Source organism: Halichoerus grypus, chromosome 8, assembly GCF_964656455.1.
Source record: "Halichoerus grypus chromosome 8, mHalGry1.hap1.1, whole genome shotgun sequence".
Taxonomy (NCBI): domain Eukaryota; kingdom Metazoa; phylum Chordata; class Mammalia; order Carnivora; family Phocidae; genus Halichoerus; species Halichoerus grypus.
Genome location: NC_135719.1, coordinates 101,802,806 through 101,825,640, shown reverse-complemented (window position 1 = coordinate 101,825,640; position 22,835 = coordinate 101,802,806). Strand labels below are relative to the sequence as shown.

At 35.1% G+C, this 22,835-nt stretch overlaps 1 protein-coding gene across 3 annotated transcripts in view; it reads left to right on the top strand.

The window, feature by feature from the left end:
• The window catches only part of MDGA2 (MAM domain containing glycosylphosphatidylinositol anchor 2), a 797,037-nt gene that overhangs the window by 523,372 nt on the left and 250,830 nt on the right, over positions 1–22,835 (top strand). For all 3 annotated transcript variants that reach the window (XM_078053641.1, XM_078053640.1, XM_078053642.1), the window contains one exon: positions 12,485–12,754. In XM_078053641.1, coding sequence (XP_077909767.1) covers positions 12,485–12,754 — 270 coding nt within the window. The remainder of the gene's footprint in view (positions 1–12,484; positions 12,755–22,835) is intronic.

The window sequence follows — 22,835 nt, the reverse complement described above, 5'->3', positions numbered from 1 at the left end:
AGTAGGGTTGATATGCAGCAGATTCTTAATCTGAGCGCTCATCTTTTCCTAAGGTAATCAAACTTATATATGCCCTATTCTCATTAATGTATCTTCAGAAATGTGAAAATACAGGTGATGAGTAAGCAGTGAATCCAGGGATAGAAGCAGTGGTCATTATGGGATTTCAACTTTGGTCTTCCTGAGACTGTTTCCAGAGCAACAAGGTGACCCAGATTTTCCAAAATCCTATTACCATAGTAACAGGAAGTTTGCATGTTGGTGAGATCTCCCTACACCTGCGTATTTTGTTGTCCTAGCGATGCATTTTTCAGGTTAGTTATAGCCAGTTATCCTGGGTCTATGAGTTCTTATATAAAATACTCCTCATAAACTAGCAACTCTCCCAGAAGGCATCATAACCCAGACACAGTAGATATCTAAAAATAGAACAAGAATAAAAAAAACACTTTTAGTCAAATGAAAGGAAATGCTATCATATTCATTGAAAGGCATGTAAATTATTGATATGCTATCTCACAACTTAAATACTTTGGAGCATATCAAATAGTTTGTGTTTTAGGAAATATCTAGAATAATTCATTGGTAAGATTTTTCTAACTTTAAGTAGTTGCTATTCTTCATATGCTTTTAAACTGTAATTAACTTGAACAATTTAAAAATTACTCATAAGAATACAAAAGTTCAAATCATGTGTTTTATAATATTTCTTTCAGCAAATTGAGTGAAGATATGCTAAAATGAAGTAAGAGGATTTTTAAATCCCTGAGAATAATTAATTTTTTATTTTAAATTGCTTCTAGATTATGGATTTGTAGACCATGTCTTAGTACTTTTTAAGATTCTATTGTTCTAGTGAAACTGCCTAAAATTAACATTATTATAAATACTAATTAAATTGCTAGAAATGCATTTTAGACTTGTCTCATGGTTTTTGAGTTTGACACTCATAGCTTATGATACAGAATACCTCCATGATCATTTACTGAAAATTTTGAATTTACAAGTCATTGACTGTCATGATGAAGATATAATAATTTCCATTAGTGCATGTACCTTATCCCATTATTTATTCAGCTTAATCCTAGAATTGATTATATCAAGTAGTCATCTTTAAGGTTGCCAACCATCCTTGTTTGTCCTAGACTCAGTTGAAGTCCTAATCCTGAAAAATCCTTTAATCCCAGGAAAACCAATGATGTAATTCAACATGCAGCCTACCTCTGTATAGGATACTAGTCTTCATGACAGTTGTTAATGATGGAGCATATACAGCTTTAAGCAACTTTATATAGAGAAACTTCAGTGAGAAGACCTAGGTGTGGATCCTGGCTCTCCCTCCCCACTCTGCAGCACTCTGAACAATTCCTTCAACTCTTTGCACTTGCTTTTTTGCTCAGTCATGTTGGTAATGTGCTCTGAGGTGGGTTTCAGGTTGACGGGAAGACAACATTCACTCTAAAATTCCATTTTTATTTAGCAAGATAATATCAACAACAGTAAAAATTTAAATGAAATGTAGCTGCAAAGAAGTAGATGCAGCCTCTACACACAGAGATACTCTTGGGCCCCAAAGTCCATGCAAGAAAGGTTCAGGCTTACACAACTTCAGAATATTAATACCTCATTGTGCTGTTGTCCTTTTATATATGGGGTTTACATTGCTATTCAGGAAAAAGTGAAGCTAATAAATAATCTCTGAACCTAATGCACCTATTTGAGGGAATCTTTGCAAATATTGCGCTTTTAATATTGCTTGTACAAAATTTAAAAAATTCACTGACAGGGAGGCTTTAATGCCCCTCAAGAGAGGATGCATCCCTGGCTACTGTTCTCCTTCAAACTCTAAGGCATTTAAAAGTATCAATTTCATTTTTACTTAGCTATACATTTTGGGAAGTTTAAATGAGATTAGCCACATTACTCATAGGACTTTTTTTTTTTTAAAGATTTATTTATTTGACAGAGAGAGAGATAGCGAGAGCAGGAACACAAGCAGGGGGAGTGGGAGAGGGAGAAGCAGGCTTCCTGCCGAGCAGGGAGCCCGATGTGGGACTCGATCCCAGTACCCTGGGATCATGACCTGAGCCGAAGGCAGACGCTTTAACCATTTGAGCCACCCAGGCGCCCCTGCTCATAGGATTTAAGGCTCTGTGTTGTGGCTAAATTGTAGCCTTGTGGTCACTTTTACTATCATAGAGTCACAGTAACGACGACGAGCCATAATTTAAAAGGTTCACATTGGTTTATTAAGACTTTTAATTAAACCTGAAAAAGCGAGAGAGAAAGAGAGTGACCCTCTATTAGTTTATACAGGAATAGGGTCCCTAGTGTATTGTTACAGAGACTCAAGCTGAGAGGAGACTGGTAAATGGGAAATAATAGACAAGCTGAGTATCAGAAATGCATTAACATCAATCTTTTGATTGTAAGTCCAGACATAACATGTACTTTTTTTTGCTATTGTGGCAGTTATTTCCAAAGCATCACAAAGATCTCAGCTGTTCCGTCAATTTCGTCTATTTTAAGATCCACTATTTTTTCTAATAGTGACATACTTCTGTTGATTTATTTGCTACTGTTCTATTCCCATAGAAAATAGGTATGTCCAATTGTTTAATAATATGCTTTGGTTTATGTTTTGAACAGTATTTCTTTCTGGAAGCTCCTTTTAGTCACTCTGCTTTAGTTGCTGTATTGTACCACTTGAGCATTTTATTGACTGCATCTTTCAATCACACACTAATCCAGTGAATGTGTAGTAGAGTCAGCAGTATTGATTTCTGATAGACACATTGTATAATAGGAATTTATTGATGATGGCCTTGGCCTCTTGTTTTATTAATGGCACCTAATATCCTGATTTGGCAAGAATAGATGTTATCAAGAAACCAGATATAAAGTTTTTGACATAAAAAGATGTGACAGTTGTATGAAGCTACTCTTTAAGTTTTCACTTTGGCTTGGCACTGCAACATGGTGCTCAACCAAGCAAGAGGCAGGATTTTAAGTCAGCCAAGGAAAGCACTACTAAGTAGTGTTCTGTCTCTTTAGTAAAATCCAGCAACCCTAGTTTGCTTTGTTTTACTGAGAAGTCTTCAGTTCTAACATGGTGAAATGTAGGCAATTTTAGATAGTTTGACTCAACAGGTAACAATAGGTAAGAAATTCCTTCAAAATTATTGTCCCATATTAAATGCAAATTTCAAAATATATTTCCAAAGCAATGAGGAAAAAAATAGGCACAACGGGAAATAAATGAACAAAACTACTGGGAAAATGAGCAGTGTAATAAGGGTTCTTGTTAAATTTCTCTGGGATTAAATCTACTAAGACACTTACTCAAAGGGAACAAAAAGGGGGAAAAGAGGATAAATTTTGATTCTCTATATCTTTCTAATTCTCTTGATGTTGATCGGAAATACTTAATAACTCTAGTCCTGCCTCATTGCATATTGTCTTTCAACTTTACCTCTAGATCAAATCTAGATAAAAATTGTAATATTCATGTCTTTTTCATTTTGGAACTGTAAGTAAAAAGCAATCTGGTGTGATATCCATATAGTATTATGACTCTGTGGACCATACAAAAATATGATTCCATTTTTCAAGGAACCTGAAAATTCACTGAATATACAGTGGTCTGCATGCTAAACATTGTTTTGTGTGTTTAGGCAAAATGTTAAATATGAATATAGGTTTAGAAAGCATGATTATAGGTATACAGATCCAAAGTCAATGTAATATGGATTTAATTTTCAAGTTGCTGAAGAACTAAATAGGCAAATCAATACATATCAATATTAAGAACTTGAAGAAAAACAAAAAAATCATTTGATATTGAAAACAAATGGTATTTGTGTTCTCTGCAAAGATAATTTCAGCAGCTCATATTAATCATGTAAAATGGGAAAATGTGGATTTACTGAAATCTATAATGAAAATATCAGAACTAAAATGTAAAAGCTCAGTAGCTTTGAGAAATAAAATATTGGCAGGACATTTCATATGTACATTTCTTATGCGTAGAGAGGAATTGAATTCAGAGGTGATTCAGTCAATGTTTTATCTCTCATATTAAAATAGTATTAAAAAGGTTTTATTGGCTTTTAATCTTTCCTTAAGCAACATTCCATTTTGTGCAGCTTATTTAGTTCTTCTACACATGCTACATTACAGTATTATCTTATTCAAAAAATAAATACCTCCCTTATCATGTAGCAGCATTGTCCTAGAACATGGCAGCAATATATTTAAATATTCTGAGTGTCTGAAATCCCAAGATAAGAAGTATAGCTAGTTTAATGGTTAGACTTGAATTGACTCTCATTGGAATTAGATCTGTAATGACAGTGTTAAACAGCAGTTACTATTTAGAGCATGTCAACATGATACCATAGTGACACCTACAAGGTCTATAGTTTAAAATCGTCATTTTCTCCAGTGTAAACCACAGTTGTATGGCTTTGTAATTCAGTCCTGTAAAATGGCTCCTAATCACACACAAAACTTGAAATCAAATTTCTCTATTTCAGTACATTTATTTTTAACAGATTATGCTCTGATTCTTGTTAAGCCTTCCTTTTTCCTTTTTTATTTAATTAACTATAATTAAACATAATAGTAAGAAAAATACTTATATTTACTTATATTTACATAAGTATATAAACTTATATAAACATAATAGTAAGAAAATAGTAAGAAAAATACTTAATACATCTGCACTTGAAAGGAAACATCTCCTAAAAACATATTTAGCCCTTTATAAAACAAAATCTACACAATTCTAGGGTTTCCCAGGGCAGGTCTTAATTTATTAAGGCACCCTCACCTACTAGAATTAGATGCCTAATTCCAGCATTTTCGAATGCACACGTGTCCATTGGAGGCTAGAGCAGAAATCCCAGCTGTGAGGTTGGAAACATATGTGCTAAAGGGCTGAGGAACTCATGAGACTACTAATCTGGGTTGTGACCCAATTCAGGCATTCAAGATATGACATTCTATTTTGTAAAACCACTTCTAGAATCCAAAGTAAGTAACTGTTTTAATGCTCAGGTGTGTTAAGTATGAATGTATGTATGATTTGCATGATTTGATTTTTTTATTGACCTTTGGTCTACTATATTCAGCAAAATATGACCACATTTGTCTTTCACAAAGTAGTATTTCATAGCAAACTTTAAAAGCATCAGCAAAAATATTTCTCTCTCTCTCTGCACCTTATTACTAACATCTAAATATATGGATGTATTACTTCTTTTCTTGCTTTTTAAAATTATACCTTCCTTTCCAGGCATTTTGGGAACAATAGTTGTAATAAGTGGAGGCTTGGTTTTTCTTTGTGACCACACTTACTATGCCATGTCATAATGCACTTGTTTCTCTTTCTCTTTTCTTACTGACAGATTGTCAACTGTCACTGTCTTTCTCCATTTTCCTGTCTCAAGAAGCCTGTGTTTAAGTTCCTCCTCCTAACCTCCTGAAGTCTGAGAATTTAAATAGCTGATTCCATTAGGTTATGTGTAAGTTAGGAGTAAACACACCCTGAGCAATGGCCTAAGAGCCTTTTCCAAAGACATTTCACAATTCAGGCTTTTTAATTATGACTTAGGTGGTTCACAAGTCCTTTTTGCCCTATATCCTGAGTGGTAGACAATTTCTGGAAGTCTTGACTGCAAACCACATTTGTTTTTGCCCTGCCCATGTTTTTATAATGTAATAATGGATGATACTAATATCACCTCTTCTTTCTGTTAGAGAGGCAGCAGTAAGTCTTCTTCTGGAATAAGTACCATCAAGAATTCAGTTAGAACTTAGAAATTATCAACTTTATTTATTTCACTCTGGAGTTTATCTACAATGATTTATATTCATCTCAAGCCAGACTGCCTAAATTAGAATCCCAGCTCCACCGTTCACTACCTGTGTGATCTTGGGCAAGTTATCTAAACTATTTCCCAGATTGGTAATAACTAAAATGGATAATAATCATACTTACCTCATACAATTAAATGAGTCAATATATGTAAAGGTTTTTGAAGAGGGTCTGGCACATATTAAAGATTGTAATTGTCTCTATCTAATCTTTGCTGTATCTTGGAGCCGATTTAGTCATTTGAGTAACCCGAATAAGATGTATCATAAGGTTAGGAGACTATATGCCCAGGTGTTTTCCTAATCAAGATAGAAATTTGGTTTAGGCAGTCCTTTAGGAATTATTTAAGATAATTCTCTGGATGGAAGGCGCCTGGGTGGCTCAGTCGTTAAGCGGCTGCCTTCGGCTCAGGTCATGATCCCAGCGTCCTGGGATCGAGCCCCGCATCGGGCTCCCTGCTCGGCGGAGAGCCTGCTTCTCCCTCTACCACTCCCCCTGCTTGTGTTCCCTCTCTCGCTGTCTCTCTCTCCATCAAATAAATAAATAAATAAAATCTTTAAAAAAAAAAAAAAAAGATAATTCTCTGGATGTTTAGAGGGGCAAACAGAGGCCTAGCAGAGTTAAATCTATTCAGCATTATTCTTTAAGTTTAGCTATAAGCCAATCTTAGCCAAAATGGCTAGAGAATAAAGTTATAGAATCATAAAAGGATTCAAAATAGAGCACTATAATACAGTGTCCTCAGGCTGGGTAATAAAAAGAAAAAAAAATTAATCTTTATCAGATCAGTGAGAGAATAACCAATAAGAGAGTGCCTTTTTGCATGGATCCCTCTGTGTTATATTACTGATTATAGAAACACCAGCTGCCCCCATTCCAGCAGCTATGGTAGACAGAACAGAATTATTGTGTTGTTTGCTTTCCTGCTCTGGTGAGGCTTCAGTAGTATAGCTGTGAGATCCACACCAGATGGTGTTGAAGGTGATGTCTTTATCTTTTCTGCTGCTACACTATATCACTCTTACAGAAAAGCCTTAATCCCGACTGATTTTTTTAAGCCCATATTGAATTATCTACCTACTGTCCTCTTATGACAAAGGCCATGCTCCCTTTATTTTAGTTTTAGGGATATAATTGAGATTAATCATATAGTTTATTAATAGTAATGTATGTGTCATAACTGAGCAAAGAGTTAAATATAAAAAAGTATAAATAATATGCTATATTCATTTTATATTAGTGGTATACTAAATTTTGATAGAGAAATTCCTTGTCATCACCTTGTTCGTAATATAAAGCACGGTTCGGTTTAGATGGATTGAACAATGAAAGAACAGGCAGGTCTTTATAACTAGTATTTTTCAATGAATGAGTCATGAAATCCTGAGTCATATGTCACATTCTTTCATGATATTTTTTTTTTTTTTTGGTTAAGTTTATAATGAATAGTTGGGGCTTAAGTGAAGTTTTTGTTCTCTAATCTTTATTTTTTATTGTTATTTTTATTTGACTATAGTTGACATACAACGTTACCATAGTTTCAGGTGTACGACATAATGATTTGACAAATTTATATGTTACCACAAACGTAGCTACCATCTGTTATCATACACCACTATTATAATATCACTGACTATATTCCTTGTTCTGTGCCTCTTATTCCTGTGACTTATTCATTCCATAACTGGAAGCCCATATCTTCTACTTCCTGTCACCCATTTTGCCCATACTTCCACCCACCTCTCTTCTGGCAACCATTGGTTTAGTCTCTGTATTTTGGGTGTGATTCTGCTTTTTTTGTTTTTTTATTCATTTGGTTTTTGTTTTGTTTTTAGATTCCACATAGGAGTGAAATCATGTGGTATTTGTCTTTCTCAGTCTGACTTATTTCACTTTGCATAATACCCTCTAGATGCATCTATGTTGTTTCAAATGGCACAGTCTCATCCTTTTTATGACTGTGTAATATTCCATTAATATTACCCCTTCCTTATCCATTTGTCTAGTTATGGACACAGGTAGCTTCCATATCTTGGCTGTTGTAAATAATGGTGCAATCAACATAGGGGTGCATATGTAAATTAGTGTTTTCACTCTTTTTGGATAAATACCTAATAGTGGGATTATTGGATTATATGGTATTTCTATTTTTAGTTTTTTGAGGAACATCCATACTGTTTTCCATAGGAGCTGTACCAATTTTTAATCCCACCAACAGTAATATGAGAGTTCCATTTCCTCCAGATCATCGAAAACACTTGTTATTCCTTGTCTTTTTCTCTTTTTTTTGGCCCTCGTGACAGGTGTGATATGATATTTTCTTGTGGTTTAGATTTGGATTTCCCTGACAATTAGTGATGTTGAGCATCTTGTTCTCTAATCATTAAATTCAACATTCTTTTATTTAATGAGACATTATTGAGCACTTAATTCTTTGTGAGATCCTTTTCTGGTTGCTGTTGGTACAAACATGAAAAACATCACCCTTTTCACCCTGATATTCCAAAATATCTAACAGTGAAAGGGTAGGGGTAAAAGCTCTAATTGTCATAGTGGGGCATGAAGGGTGGTTACTATAAACAGCTATGGTCATACAAAGGGAAGTAACTCATTTGGCTTAGGCAAAAAACTAGGAATCCAGTGAGGAATTGATACTGACATTTGAGCATGGTAAAATACCTGACCACTGGTTTACCAGGTAGATAAGCACTGGAAGAGAATTCCAGGCAGCAGGTATAGTGAATTCATGCTCCACTGATCTTGTGAAGAGGACATCTCTTAAAACTGGCACTATTCTTAAGCCCCTGGTATCTTCTATAAAGAACAGCAAAATTCTATGGACAACAATTTCCTTAGTTGGAAGTGTTTTTTAGCTTGGATTTCTCTCCATGAATGATGACCCTCTAGGGTTCGGCTGCAGCAGCAGATGAATGCTCTGATTCTTGTAAACTTGAATGAGACCAAATTTTGCCAAGATTTCACATTTTGGCAAGAATAGTTAGGGTTTGTTAACCAAAGGAGCGAGATATATGTGGTTTTAAAGTTCTTTTTTCATCATGTTTCCCAATGTTTATGAAGACATTTAAGGCCATTAAGTATTAGTATCCCAACTATTGACATAGTGTATTGACTGAAATAGAGCTTTTGATTTTATTGTCTTTTTTCACCTTAGAACACAAGTTCCATTTCTAATTTTTCCATTTATCTTGTTCAATGATTAGATTCAAATGTAAATGACACTTGTTCTATTTTGTAAAGTTTCATTTTGTAATGAATATCTTTTGGCAAATTTCCTTACTAATTTTGCTCATGTGGCATAAGCATCTTGATCAGGGATCATAAATGCACATAACTTCAGAGAACAGGCAGGTGATGTAAATATATGAAGTCACTTAAGACAATGAGAGTCATAGGGAAAGGGCTAGTTCTCTTCCTGCTAGGATGTGAGCTTCTGAGTGCAGTGATTCATTGACTGTTTTTTTCACCAGTAGACCTCAAGTGCCTATCACAGGGACTAAATACATAGTAGGTAGTCAATAAATACTTACTGAATGAACGAATGTATTGAAATTTGTTGTGCTAGGGAAAATAAGCAACACACTTAAAAACATTCCTTCCTAACAACAGCAACAACAACAACAATGATAATAACAAAAGATGTTGTGCCAACCTGGTTTTGAACCCTGGTATTATGAACTAGGTCTCTTCTAGGAGACTTTTCTGTAAATTTCCATGAAGAAGCACACTTACTCTGTCTTTTCAGTCATTTCCAGAAATATCCAGTCTGTGAATATTAACATAATGAAAAATGCATGTTGGTTTCAATATCTGTAGCAAAGCCTCTCTCTTGAATTAGAGATTGTTTATGAATATTGTTTTAAATACTGCCATATCCTGGAGCATTGTTTTAAACAGAATTCCTCAAAATGATATCATTCCCCTTTTCAACCTTCATGTTTAATTTTTTTATCACTTAACAATGAATGTAAAATAATAATCTCTCTCACATGTTGCTGTGAAGAATGTATGGATGTCTAGATCTTACAGTATGTTTTAGGACACTGCGTTTTTCTCATAATAAGAAGGAAACTGATGAGCTGTGTGGTCTTACATGTTTATACTGATATAGTGATGGGGTAGTCTGACCAACACATGCTATAGGCATTTACTGAACATTCAGCTACCTACATGATTTAATGTAATGAGATTTCTCTTTCTCATTTCCTGTACACCCATATAAGTGCTAAAGATGAAGCTTATAATGCAAATTCAGGATGGTTGGACAGTTTAAGGACACAGTGAAAAAATAACATTTGCAAGGTAGATGATGAAATAGGTATAATACTTTTTTGCTCATGAGCTTTGAAAAGCCCTATGAGAATGTTGAATTAGAGAGAACAGGTGCAGGGGAGGGGCAGAAGGCAAGGGAGAGAGAGAATCTCAAGCAGTCTCCACACCCAGCACAGAGCCCAGTGCAGGGCTCGATTTCACTACCCTGAGATCATAGTCTGAACGAAAATCAAGTCAGGCACTTAACTTACTAAGCCACCCAGGTGCTCCTGGGGTATTTTTAATATCAGGGATAATTAGAAAAATGAATGCCATCTTCAACAAAACATGGTTGGACAATATTCTTTTTTCAATTCAGTTTTGGAAAAGAGAGGATTTTTTAAAATACGATTGTGAATACAGTTCTGCATAGTGCATTACAGGTAAAACAATGGTCTTGTTATGTATGTATTGTTTTTTGAAGTTTGGAATTTTCTTGAGCTTTTTTTCTTTAAATTTGTCTTTCTGATAGAAAAACAAATCATCTTTGTACAAGTCAATTTCAGAGGCAAATATTTCATGAGATAATGTCACCATTGTATGTTTCCATAGTCCAAACATATGCTATTAATGGCCCCTAAGCCTTGGGACTTTTAATTTTACTACAATATGATGTAAAACAAATGAACTTTGTTAATATGATATAAAAGTTGGAATCTCTAGAATTATATTTTAACTAAACACCTTTGTAAGATTATACAATTTATAGTATAAATTGGGCTCAGTTGGGCTATAGGGATTTCTTTTACTTCTTCATGGCAATATATCAATAATTAAATATAATATCTATTTTTGAAATGTTTAAATAGTAATATCTCTTGTCAGCTTAACAACCTTAACTCTTCAGAGAATTTTCTTTTCTACTAAATGAGTGCCTTTTGCATATTCTTTTCACTATGTACATTTTCTAATTTTAGTCATAAATCTTTATAATTTAAAGTCAACACCTCACAAGGGCTATTAAGATACTTTGAAAACTTCCATATTACTTAAAATGATGTTAGAAGAACCAACATGCAAAAATTATGTTTAAAAATGTCATCCAGGCAAACTGTGCCTATCCCACAGAACCATGATAATAACAGGGAATTGTTTTCTTGCTCTCCTCTGTTTTGTTTTGTTTTGTTTTAACAAGGAAGACAAATATTAGACCACACAAGAATTTACCTTTTATTCTGAGAAAAACACTCTCCAAGTCTAAGCTGAAGTTAATAGTGAAAAAATCACACAGTACAATTGAACACGTTAAGTGTTTCTAATATGGATTGATTTCATACAATACAGTTTTGACTTTGGCATAAAATATCTCTGAATATGTGAGATCAAACACCAGCATACTGCATCCCCCCTGTTTTTCTTTAGGGATGCATTGTTGTAGGCCAGCACTGCAATATAAGCAGAAAAGAAGTGCTGTATGTGAACATACATATTTTTGTGCTGTTTCTATTTTGAGTGTTTGATGAAAAGTCTAACACAGCATTTTTTTTTGAATGGATATTTTATCTTTGTATTTTTTAACCTGAAAGATTGCAAATGACTTATTTTCACTGGGGAGATTATTATAAACTAAACATTCGAGTGGTAGGAGGCACAGTTTGGTGACTATGTTTGAGCTCTCATTTGTTTGTTTGTTTGTTTTAAAGCAGTGGTGATGAGAACTCACTGTCTAGACCTTTTGTGAATGGAGAGGTGAGAGATGAAGTATGGAGACTGCATTAGAATTACATGATTTTTTTATTCCTTTCAAGATAAAAAACCAGGCCCACTGCTTGGTAAAAGACTGGAATGATCTATGCCTTTATCTCTTACTCAGTCGTGTTCAGGTACAAAAATGTATCATTTCACCTCCGAATGATCCAAAATTAAATAATTGACAATCTCCACCATGAAAATACAAGGACTAAACAGCTGCAATATTTATACCTGGAAGGACAGAAACAAATGGTGATTGTCAGCATTCAAAGAGAAAGGGATTTTTGTTTAAAAACTGTAATCCTTCTTGTCATTCTGATTTTGGAACAATAATCTCAGAATACACAAATTTTGATTCCTCTCTCTCTATGTGTAAGATTCTTAATACACTTCTACAGGTTTATACCATGTAATTAATATATGTAACCATTATATTTGGTTTAAACTTGATTAATACAATAAGATCTTGGCAAAGGAAAAGAATATGCCATTTTAATTGTTTGAATAAATATAAAGCATGCTGTGGAATTCCACTTGTAACAGATCTAAATAGTGCATGTTTTTTTTTCTGTTTTTGTCTTTTAGCATCTCCGTCAATTAAACTCTTGGTGGATGACCCTATAGTTGTAAATCCTGGAGAGGCCATAACATTAGTATGTGTTACGACAGGAGGAGAGCCTGCACCCACTCTCACCTGGGTCAGGTCCTTTGGGACTCTGCCTGAAAAGACTGTTTTAAATGGAGGAACGTTGACCATACCTGCCATCACCTCAGAAGATGCTGGTACTTACAGCTGCATCGCCAATAATAATGTGGGAAACCCTGCAAAGAAGTCCACCAACATAATTGTGAGAGGTAAGTTGGCCTAGAGAATGTTACCACATAGATTTCTGGGATTAACCAGGCTATCGCAAAACAATTTTGAATATAAAAACATTTCCTCAAATATTGCATTCATGTCTAACATACGTAGAAAATTATTTATAATTGATGAATGATGTCTAATTATAAATGGAAACTAAGATTTCTGAATCTTAATAATCATGCTTTATATTTGCATTGGATAGTTTTCGTAACATATTCTTAATGATACTATGAAACTGTTCCATTGAATAGTTTTTATATGTTCTTAGTAAAAAAAAAATCATTAAAATGCAAATATGGCATAGAGCATTAAACATTATTATACAGATTGTGTATTAGTTTAGGAATTTAGCAAATGTATCAATTTAATATTTAATAAACATTTATTGAATCCCTATTAGAAGCAGAGCTCTAAATTGTGGGATTATATAGAGATCTATAAAATATTACCTTGTACTCATGGATTATACTATCAGTGAAAATAAAATATCTCAATTAATAGCCCTATGATACAGTGTTTGGGAGGCATAAGCAAAAGCTATAGACATATAAAAAATTACAGTAACTTCTGGCTGAGGTTATTAGGAAATATCTAGTGACATTTACATCAGGTTCTATAGTCTGGGTAGAGTTTTAATAGACTGAGATTAGGGAAAGACGTGGAAAAGTCAGAGATCATAAAAGACAAAGTGTATTTGAGGAATTGACATAAAAGGTGAGTCACTAGGTCAGTGGTAGCACTGATGTTCTAGTATGGCTGCTGCCACCTGGTGAGCTGGTACCACATCTTAGAGGAGATGTTATCCCCCCAGTTTGGAGGATGTAAGTTATGGTGCAAGGAGGTTGTGTTTCTTCATGTCTCACTTCACCTGGCATGGTCCTGTGTTGGGGATGGAGGCTGGACACCAATGGCTCTAAATTTAAAATAGATACTTAGATCCCCCACTCTTCTCACAAGCAAATGAAAATTTCTCATGATGGAGGATTATAATGGAAGCAAAACATAATTGAGTGTATTGAGATTAACATTTGTGATTTTGTGAACATGAATTATGGTGGTTTTGTTATCTGTTATTATCCAAACTCTTAGAAATATGCTACTTAACCAAAAGCATACTATATTCAAAATATTGCAAGGTGTTAGATATAAATCAAGACACTCTGAAGAATGCACTATCTGCTATAAAATCGTAGGCCATACAATATTTAGTAATTGCAAGATATGCCATTATTTTATGTCTCACTACAAAGTAAAACATGCCAATTAAGCTACCACAGTGTTTTCTTACAAGATAGAATGTTACTGAAAGAAGTCTTTCAGATCTGTTTATACTTAGGTTTTCTTTTAAACCATGTATCACCCATTAGTAGATGTAAAAAGGAAAATAAAGAAAAATAAATTGCTTAAATTATTCTTAAAATTTCACACTCAGAACCAACCCAACTCTTTTAATCCCAGTTCTTGATGACTATGGTTGTCTACCCAACATCTTTCTTTGTCATTAAGAACACTTATAATTCAGAATTATAGAGAAATAGTGTCTCTGATTTTCTTCCAAGCCAGAGCACCACTGCTGTGCCCTGCTGATAGCAATCGTAAAAGGGTATTGAATGTAAGGTTCATTCTGATTTTGGAGATGTTTGAATGTGAACATAAATAAGGATTTTAAAACCAATGAAATGTGATCTTTATTTCAGTTGTTTAATTTTTAGAAATTTCTACTGGACAACTACCATATTCTAGTGACTCAGCAAATTTGTAAGGGCTACATGGGGGTAACTACAAAGATCAGTGACTAAATCCCTACCCCCAAAGGGGTTTACAAATCCATAAGGAAGATAAGAATACAAAGGAGGACGCCTGGGTGGCTCAGCCGTTAAGCATCTGTGTTCCGCTCAGGTCATGATCCCAGTGTCCTGGGATCGAGCCCTGCATCGGGCTCCCTGTTCAGTGGGAAGGCTGCTTCTCCCTCTCACACTCCCCGTGCTTGTGTTCCGTCTCTCACTGTATCTCTCTCTGTCAAATAAATAAAATCCTTAAAAAAAAAAAAAAAAGAATACAAGGGAATAATATATGGTGATAAATAAAAAGACAGGGTCCCTGAATGGAAGTATCTTAACCTTCCTAACTTTGATATCAGTATTGGTGAAATGACACTGCTCTAAGCCTTGTCTCAGTGAGTAACCAGATTTTGTTCTTTGGCCATCCCAATTTTCAAGAAAAAAAAAGAAAGAAAGAACAAAACTGTACAAATTACCCATGTTTATTATTTCTGCTTTTTATTTATCTTTAAACACATGCTTTCTCAAATAGAAATACTTCTACCAAATCTTGCTACAAAAATTGTGAGATTAATTAAAGCATTGCCAAACAATTTTTAAGACTCATGGATGCAATGGAGAACTTTTCATTCCATTATTCTATCAACGGTAGGAACTCACTAGAGAAAAATGATGCATTAAATATAGTTTGACCAGAGGATTATCTGCAACTACATTGAATTCCTATATAACTGGGAGAATATCTAGCATAAAATGTCTGTGTTGCTCAGGTGCCCTCCATAAGGGACTAACAAGCCACAGCACATGCATGCTCAGGAAGCGATCTACTCTCCCCTGTTTCATCTAGCAGTTTTCATCGTGTTCTTAGAAAGGATAGTTTCCAACTTTGACAGGAATGACCTAAAAAAAATATATAGCTTAAAAACATATTTCCCCAATTTATAATTTATTTTTATGCCTTTAATTTATCTGAAGTGTGCATTTGCATCACCGTATTATATTACCAGTGGGACCTCTCAGCAGTGGCATCCACATCATTCATAAAATCGAGTTTGTATAAAATGTTACTGAATATAGAAATAGCCTTGGTTAATAGGTCCTAGATTGCATGTGGGGAGAGAAACTGCTACAGTAATGTGAGGCATCTGATTTCTGCCACAAAGCCCAAGGAATTCAGTTAAAGAAAATGGTTCCCTTTTTATTATATCAAAGAAATTATTTTCAAGTCTTCTGAATTCGTAGACCTCTCCAGTGTCTCAGATTAACTGTGTTATGGGTATAGTAAAAATAGAGCTCTAGGTTTATTTTTCTGCCGTTCTTATCTGTAATTAAATCGAAATCCACAGACCAGGTTTTCTGGGCAAACACAGGGATATTTTGTACATAGAATTCCCATTACCACTTGAGAATATTCATGGACAAGAAATAAGAATATAGGGTGCAGACAGGAATAAAACTCTAGAAACATTTCTGAATTTGTCATTTGATATTTTTTAATAGGAAACTAAAACTTTAAATAATGTAGACAATACTTCATGTAGAAAGCAAGCTCAAAACTGAAGAGGAATCTCATATGTTTTAATATTTTGTTAGATATTTATAAACATAGCCGTAGTGCCTTTTCTTATGATTCTTTAAGAAATTGTAATGATTGAGCCATGTTTCTCCCAAGTCAGTAGAGAAGCACCATGGCCTGGGCTCAGTGCTTTCCGAACTCCTGTTCAGTATGTCATTTCCACATTTCTCCTCTGTCATGAATTGAACCACTGTGTTGAACAAGCATGGTTTATAACATGATCAAGACATTATTGTATTTTAGTTTCCTGTGGTCTCTAAATTTTATTCAGTGGCTTAATCTTCCCCTCTTTCAAGAAGAAAAGTCAGACATATCCCATGACCCTTATGCTCATTATTAGAAATAGAGAGTCTGACAGTACATTCAAATCACAAGCACAGATTTAGTTCAATGTTTTTGGTTGCATGATCCAACATAGTAGTAAAATTCCAAACCTGATTTAATGCAAAAATTTCTCTCCTGCCTGGCTTGGGTCCACACTGGGCTGGAGATCTGCAGTGGGAAAGCAGAGTTGGTGGTATGGTTGGCTTCTTCCTCTTTGTCTGTCTATCCTCCACCCTCCTGACCACCCACTCCACCCCTGACCTGATCGCCAGGTTCTGACGACCCCAGCTTGGGGTAGAGTAGAGAGGTCTTCTCTATATAAAACATTTTTCTTTCTTATGTGACACCTTATTGGACTCTTGGGAGATTCCTCTCTCTAGAAGAGCGTACATCCATGTGTATCAAGGATTGAGTTCTAGTGATGGAATCTCCCAAGAGCCCCTTGAAGTGCCACATTCTCTGAGCACAAGCTCTCGTGCAGTGTCCTTTCCCCCTTTCTGCTGAAGGCTTCTCTCTCTCCTCCAAGCAGCCAGCTAAACAGAGTTTATGACAAGCCTCTCCTTCCCTGTGACTCTCATTTGTTTAGCGGAAATGCTTACCAGAAACTCTGTGAGAGCACACACATTCCAGTGTGGCCACCTCTGTCCTGTCGTCACACGGGTTTTGGCTTCCTCAGATAGATCAGGTACCTTTTCAGAGAAAATATTTCAGAGCTCCGACTGGTCCCATGAAAAGCTCCTCAGTAGGATTGAGATGAAGTAGACAGGCTCCCCTTCTGCCACCCTCGTCCACGTTGGCTCTCTCTTCAAACTATACTCTGTATCTGCTCAAATCTTGCCAGGTGCACTGTTACCACCCTTCTGTAAACTATCAATATATCTCCTGTAGTTGATTAAAATAATCTTTTCATTAACCTTTCTGCTCTGGCTCCACTTTTAGAATCCCCTCTTTTATCCACTGTATGAGATAAGGTAGACTAGGCTGTTAACAAACAGACCCATACGTGTAATTACATGAAACAAGAACACTTTAGATTTTTCTCATGGAAGAGTTCAGGTGTTTCCTAGTCCATAATGCTGGTGATGGTGTTGTGTGTGGGATTGGTGTGTGTGTAGAGGTGGAGAGTCTGCTCCATGCAGTCATTCAGACACCTAGGTTGATGATGCCTCTGCCATCTTCAATCTGTGGCTTCTAAGGTTTCTCTGAGTGTTACTTCCATCCCTGTCAGCTGGCAGTGGGAAAGAGCTTCAATGAGCACACATGGGAGAACTTTTATGGGTCAGATAGGCATTGGTTCTACTTACATCCTATTGGCGACCTTCGGCACATAGTCACCCAATGACGTGAAGGCTGGGAAATGTATTCTTACTGTGTGCTCAGGAATAAGAGGGCATGGATTTTTGTCAACAGCTAGCCGTCTCTATTACATTCATCCAAGAGCCAGAGTGATTGGAGTTATCTCATCCTCCTGAAGAAAACTCCTCCCATGGCTTCTATCTCACCTAAAATGGAATTCAAATTCCTCATCATCATTTCATGTCCCTCTCCTTTTTGCCCACTATACTTTAAACTCATTATTCTTCTTTTTCTTTTCCACAACTTAGGACTTAAACATTTGCTGTTCTTTTGGCCTAGAATGTTAATTTTCAAATACCATCTTCTGGGAAATGACTTTGACTACCCTATCTGAAAAAACCCACCCCTAATCCCCTTGCATGATTTGTTGTTTCTTCTTATCACGTAACTACTTAGAGTTATTTTATACATATTTATTTACTTATTGTCTGTCTCTTTCATGGGGACTTTGGGGACGAAGAATTTATCCATTGTCTTATTCAGTGATGTATCCCTAGAACTTAGAAAATTACTCAGCATATAGTAGATGCTCAATAAATATATGGTGAGTAAATGGATCTCCTTTATAAGTTTACTGGCTTATAGTAAACATTGCTTCCAGACATCTATCTCCCTTTGATATCCTAATTATGTACTAAAGAATATTAAGCTAAATTAGGAAACTTTATATACATATTAAATCATACTAAACATCTGTGTGATGTGACTAGCTCATTTGAAAGGCCACATTATTCTGATTATTTACTGGTGTGTAATAAGCCACCCCCAAACAATAGCTTAAAACAGTAGCTGTCATTTGTTTTGCTCACAAATCTGGGGGTTGAGAGGCTCAGCTAAAAAATTCAGGGTCTTATATGATTGCACTCAGAAAGTGGCTAGGGCTAGAATCATGTTCAAGGCTTTTCATTTAGATATCTGTTGTTAAACTAAAAAGTTTAAACAGCTGAATTCTTCAGGTCAGTCTCTGTCTCTGTCTCTGTCAGTGACTCTCAGAAGTCTCTTTACATTCTTTCTCCACATGGCAGGTTCACGGTAGCCAGACTTCTACTGGATCCCAGGCAAAGATCCCAAGAACTGTGTGGGTTCTTTTAACCTGGGCTCTGAAGTCATGCAGAGTCATATCTGCATTCTATTCCAGGCAGTGATAAAGGCTGGCATGTTTCCTGGGCGGGATCAAAGGGAGAAGTGTCAACTAACCTACAGACATGTTTTTAAAAAGGCATGACAACATGCGGTGTACTCCACAAACCGTATTCTTCACGTCAAATCCCATGCTGCTTCAAGCTCACTTATGCCTCTTATTTTGTTCCCATTTTCTCCTTAATTTCATCAGCCCCTATCTTGAACCCCTGTCCCCTGCTAAGTGACATTGTAAACAGTTTTTTAATTTTAGAAATATTCCAGCCTATTTTTGTTGGCTATCATCTCAGATTTCTAATATGAAGAGAGAGAAAAAAATGTTGTCAATATTGAAATAGATTTAACCTTTATGGTGGAAGTCAATATGTATTCAGTGAGGCATGAATTTACATTGCCCTAACTGTGCAGAAATATACTGTAACCTCCAGGAACATCATAACCCTCTGTACTGAAAAGTGTTGATTTAACTAACTCTAGTGTATCCATGTGAAATGACCGAGTTCTCTCTAAAAATCTGAATTATGATATTAAATGTTCAGAATTCACTTAATGGAAATATATCAAATATTAGCACTCCTAACATTACTAAATGATCTTTAGGCTTATTACAAAAAAAATGTATAATTCTAAAATTTTATGAGAAAAAAATGTGAACAGTTGAGTCTGTCAGTTGCACCTAGGTAATAGTAATGGTTAATACTGATTGAACACTTACTATGTACCAAGCTACCAGGCACACTGTGTACATTAACTTTTTAATCATTCCAAAATATTCATGAGGCAAAAAATATTATGATTCCCATTTTAAAGAAAAGTAAAACTGAAGAGGGAACAGTTAAGCCTTATCTAAGCAGCAAAGCTGAGATTCAAAACCCACACAATATGGTTCCAGGGTCACTGGCTTAACCAAGGTACTAGTGCCTTACAAAATTTAGCCAAGTTTTAAAAAATATATAATCCACTCCCCAGCCCCCAAATTGAACTGACTAATGTCCTTTAGTATTTCCTGTATTTTTGCCTTGCCAGAGACTTACTAGGGATTCTTTCTTAAATATATAATAGTTTTTGATTGGAGGAAATTCTGTTTTTGTTAGTCAGCACTTTCTTCTGTGGTAACGGTGGGCATACTTCAAGTTCTAACCAACAGAGTGTTTATAGTTTATGATTTTCTAAATAATATTGCATTGTGAAGGACTTAGCATGACTCCTTTACTTTTACTGCCTATTTTACAAATTACTGTACAAGAATTTTAAGAATGTCTATTACTTAGAAGAGACCAATTGAATCACAGAAGACAAAGATACAAAATAACTGCATGAATAAAGCATGATATATAAACACGGAACAAAACAAGTAACCTATATTTTAAAAAGTATGTTCATTGTTTTTGCCAAAAGGTATCTATCTCAAGCCATTGATCAGAAAGTCAGTCAGAATTAATTGACAATTTTCCAGAAATAATTGATTAAATTTAGCTTTCAATGTGTTTCTAAAAGTATGTTATTTGTGAATTTCCAATAACAAGGTCATTGCACTTCCTAAGCATTTAGATTAGTCAAATTAAATTTCAATTTATCAACAGTTTTCTTCCATGATCTGCCATTAATAAAAACTATAATGATAATAGCTGAAATTGTAGAAAACCAATCTTTAACATTCTCCAAAAGCAAAGCTGTCAGCTGTGTGCAGGTGTCCCAATTATTCATGTAGATTAAATGCTCTATTTCTGTTTTCCCAATTTAATATTCTGTAGTAATTACCTCTCCCCAAAACACCAGAGAGAATTTTATTATATTATGTTTTATAGTTCTGAAATGGTTTATTATTTTTTTAAAAATTAATCTGGGCTATGCAAAATATGAAAATTATCAAATTCAGTAGTTCTCATCTGAATATAGATAGCTCAGTTTCTTTTCATAAATAGGATGTATCTAACTTACCTTTGTTCATTGAAATAACATATGAGGAATTATCATAAAATATATAATTTCAAGTAAAAAACATTTGTCTAGATATTGCCTACTCTTATTATTTTTAAAGATTTTACTTATTTGAGAGAGAGAGAGCATGCTCCATGAGTGGGGGGAGGGGCAGAGGGACAAGCAGACTCCCCGCTGAGTGTGGAGCCTGCCTCAGGCTGGATCCCTAAAACCCTGAGATCATGACCTGAGCCAAAGTCAGATGAATTAACTGAGTCACCCAGGCACCCCTCCTACTCTTATTGTTATATTTACATAAAGATATACAGACAGCTTAGTTATATATGTTTATTTTATTAAAGCTTGTATTGTCCACCTTGGTAGATGGAGTCAAATTTACTCTAGTCAAAAAGAGACATGCCAACTGGTAGTAGTGCTTTAAAAGTCAATACCTGCTAATATCCAGAAAAAAAGAATCTTACTCAACTAAGATTATTTTTTAAATTATTTAATCAGTTTCTTTGAAGGCATTTTATATATTTTGGGTTTTTTGTTGTTTTTTTTTTTTTAGTTTTTGGTTTTTGGTTTTGTTTTGTATACCCGATAGTTGTAAAATGGGGCCAAAACAATGATATTAATTTGAGAACTACTAATTCAGATTTTTTTGTCTTATTGTTTTTGTTTTATTAAATTTTTAATTTAAATTCAATTTAGTTAACATATACTATATTATTGGTTTCAGGGGTAGAATTTAGTGATTCATCAGTTGCAATATAACACCCAGTGCTCATTACATACAGTTTCCTCCTTAATGCCCATCACCCAATTACCCCATTCCCCCACCCCTCTCCTCTCCAGTAGCTCTGTTTGTTTCCTATAATTAAGAGTCTCTTATGGTTTGCCTCCCTCTCTGTTTTCATCTTATTTTATTTTTCCTTCCCTTCCCCTATGTTCATGTTTTGTTTCTTAAATTCCACATATGAGTGAAATCATATGGTGTTTGTCTTTCTCTGACTGACTTATTTCCTTAGCATAATACCCTCTAGTTCCATCCACATCATTGCAAATGGGAAGATTTCATTCTTTTTGATGGCTAAGTGATATTCCACATCTTCTTCATCCATTCATCTGTCAGTGGACATCTGGACTCTTTCCATAGTTTGGCTATTGTGGACATTGCTGCTATAAACATTGGGGTGCATGTGCCCCTTTGAATCACTATTTTTGTATAAATACCTTTGGATAAATACCTAGAAGTGCAGTTGCTGGGTCATAGAGTAGCTCTATTTTTAACTTTTTGAGGAACCTCCATACTGTTTTCCGGAGTGGCTGCACCAGTTTACATTCCCACCAACACTGTAAGAGGGTTTCCCTTTCTCTCCATCCTCACCAACATCTGTTGTTTCCTGAGTTGCTAATTTTAGCCATTCTGACCAGTGTGAGGTGGTATCTCATTGTGGTTTGATTTGTATTTTCCTGATGTGAGTGATGTTGAGCATCTTTTCATGTGTCTGTTGGCCATTTGTATGTCTTCTCTGAAGAAATGTCTTCTCATGTCGTCTGCCCATTTCTTGAATGGATTTTTTTTGTTTTGGGGTGTTGAGTTTGGTAAGTTCGCTATAGATTTTGGATACTAGCCCTTTATCTGATATGTCATTTGTGAATGTCTTCTCCCATTCCATAGGTTGCCTTTTAGTTTTGTTGATTGTTTCCTTTGTTGTGCAAAGGCTTTTTATCCTGATGAAACCCCAATAGTTCATTTTTGTTTTGTCCTATTGTTATGACAAGACTTATTTTCCAAGCCCACTGACTCACCACACTGAGTTAGTGTGGGTTAAATCGTCTGTAGGCACTAAGGTATAAGGAAAGAGATCTGTAATATGGTTCTGGCTTCCCTTAAATTAGCTATCAGATTATGAGTATATAAATAGGCCTCTGCTTACTTTTCTCTACAACTAAGAAATTTCAGTAAAT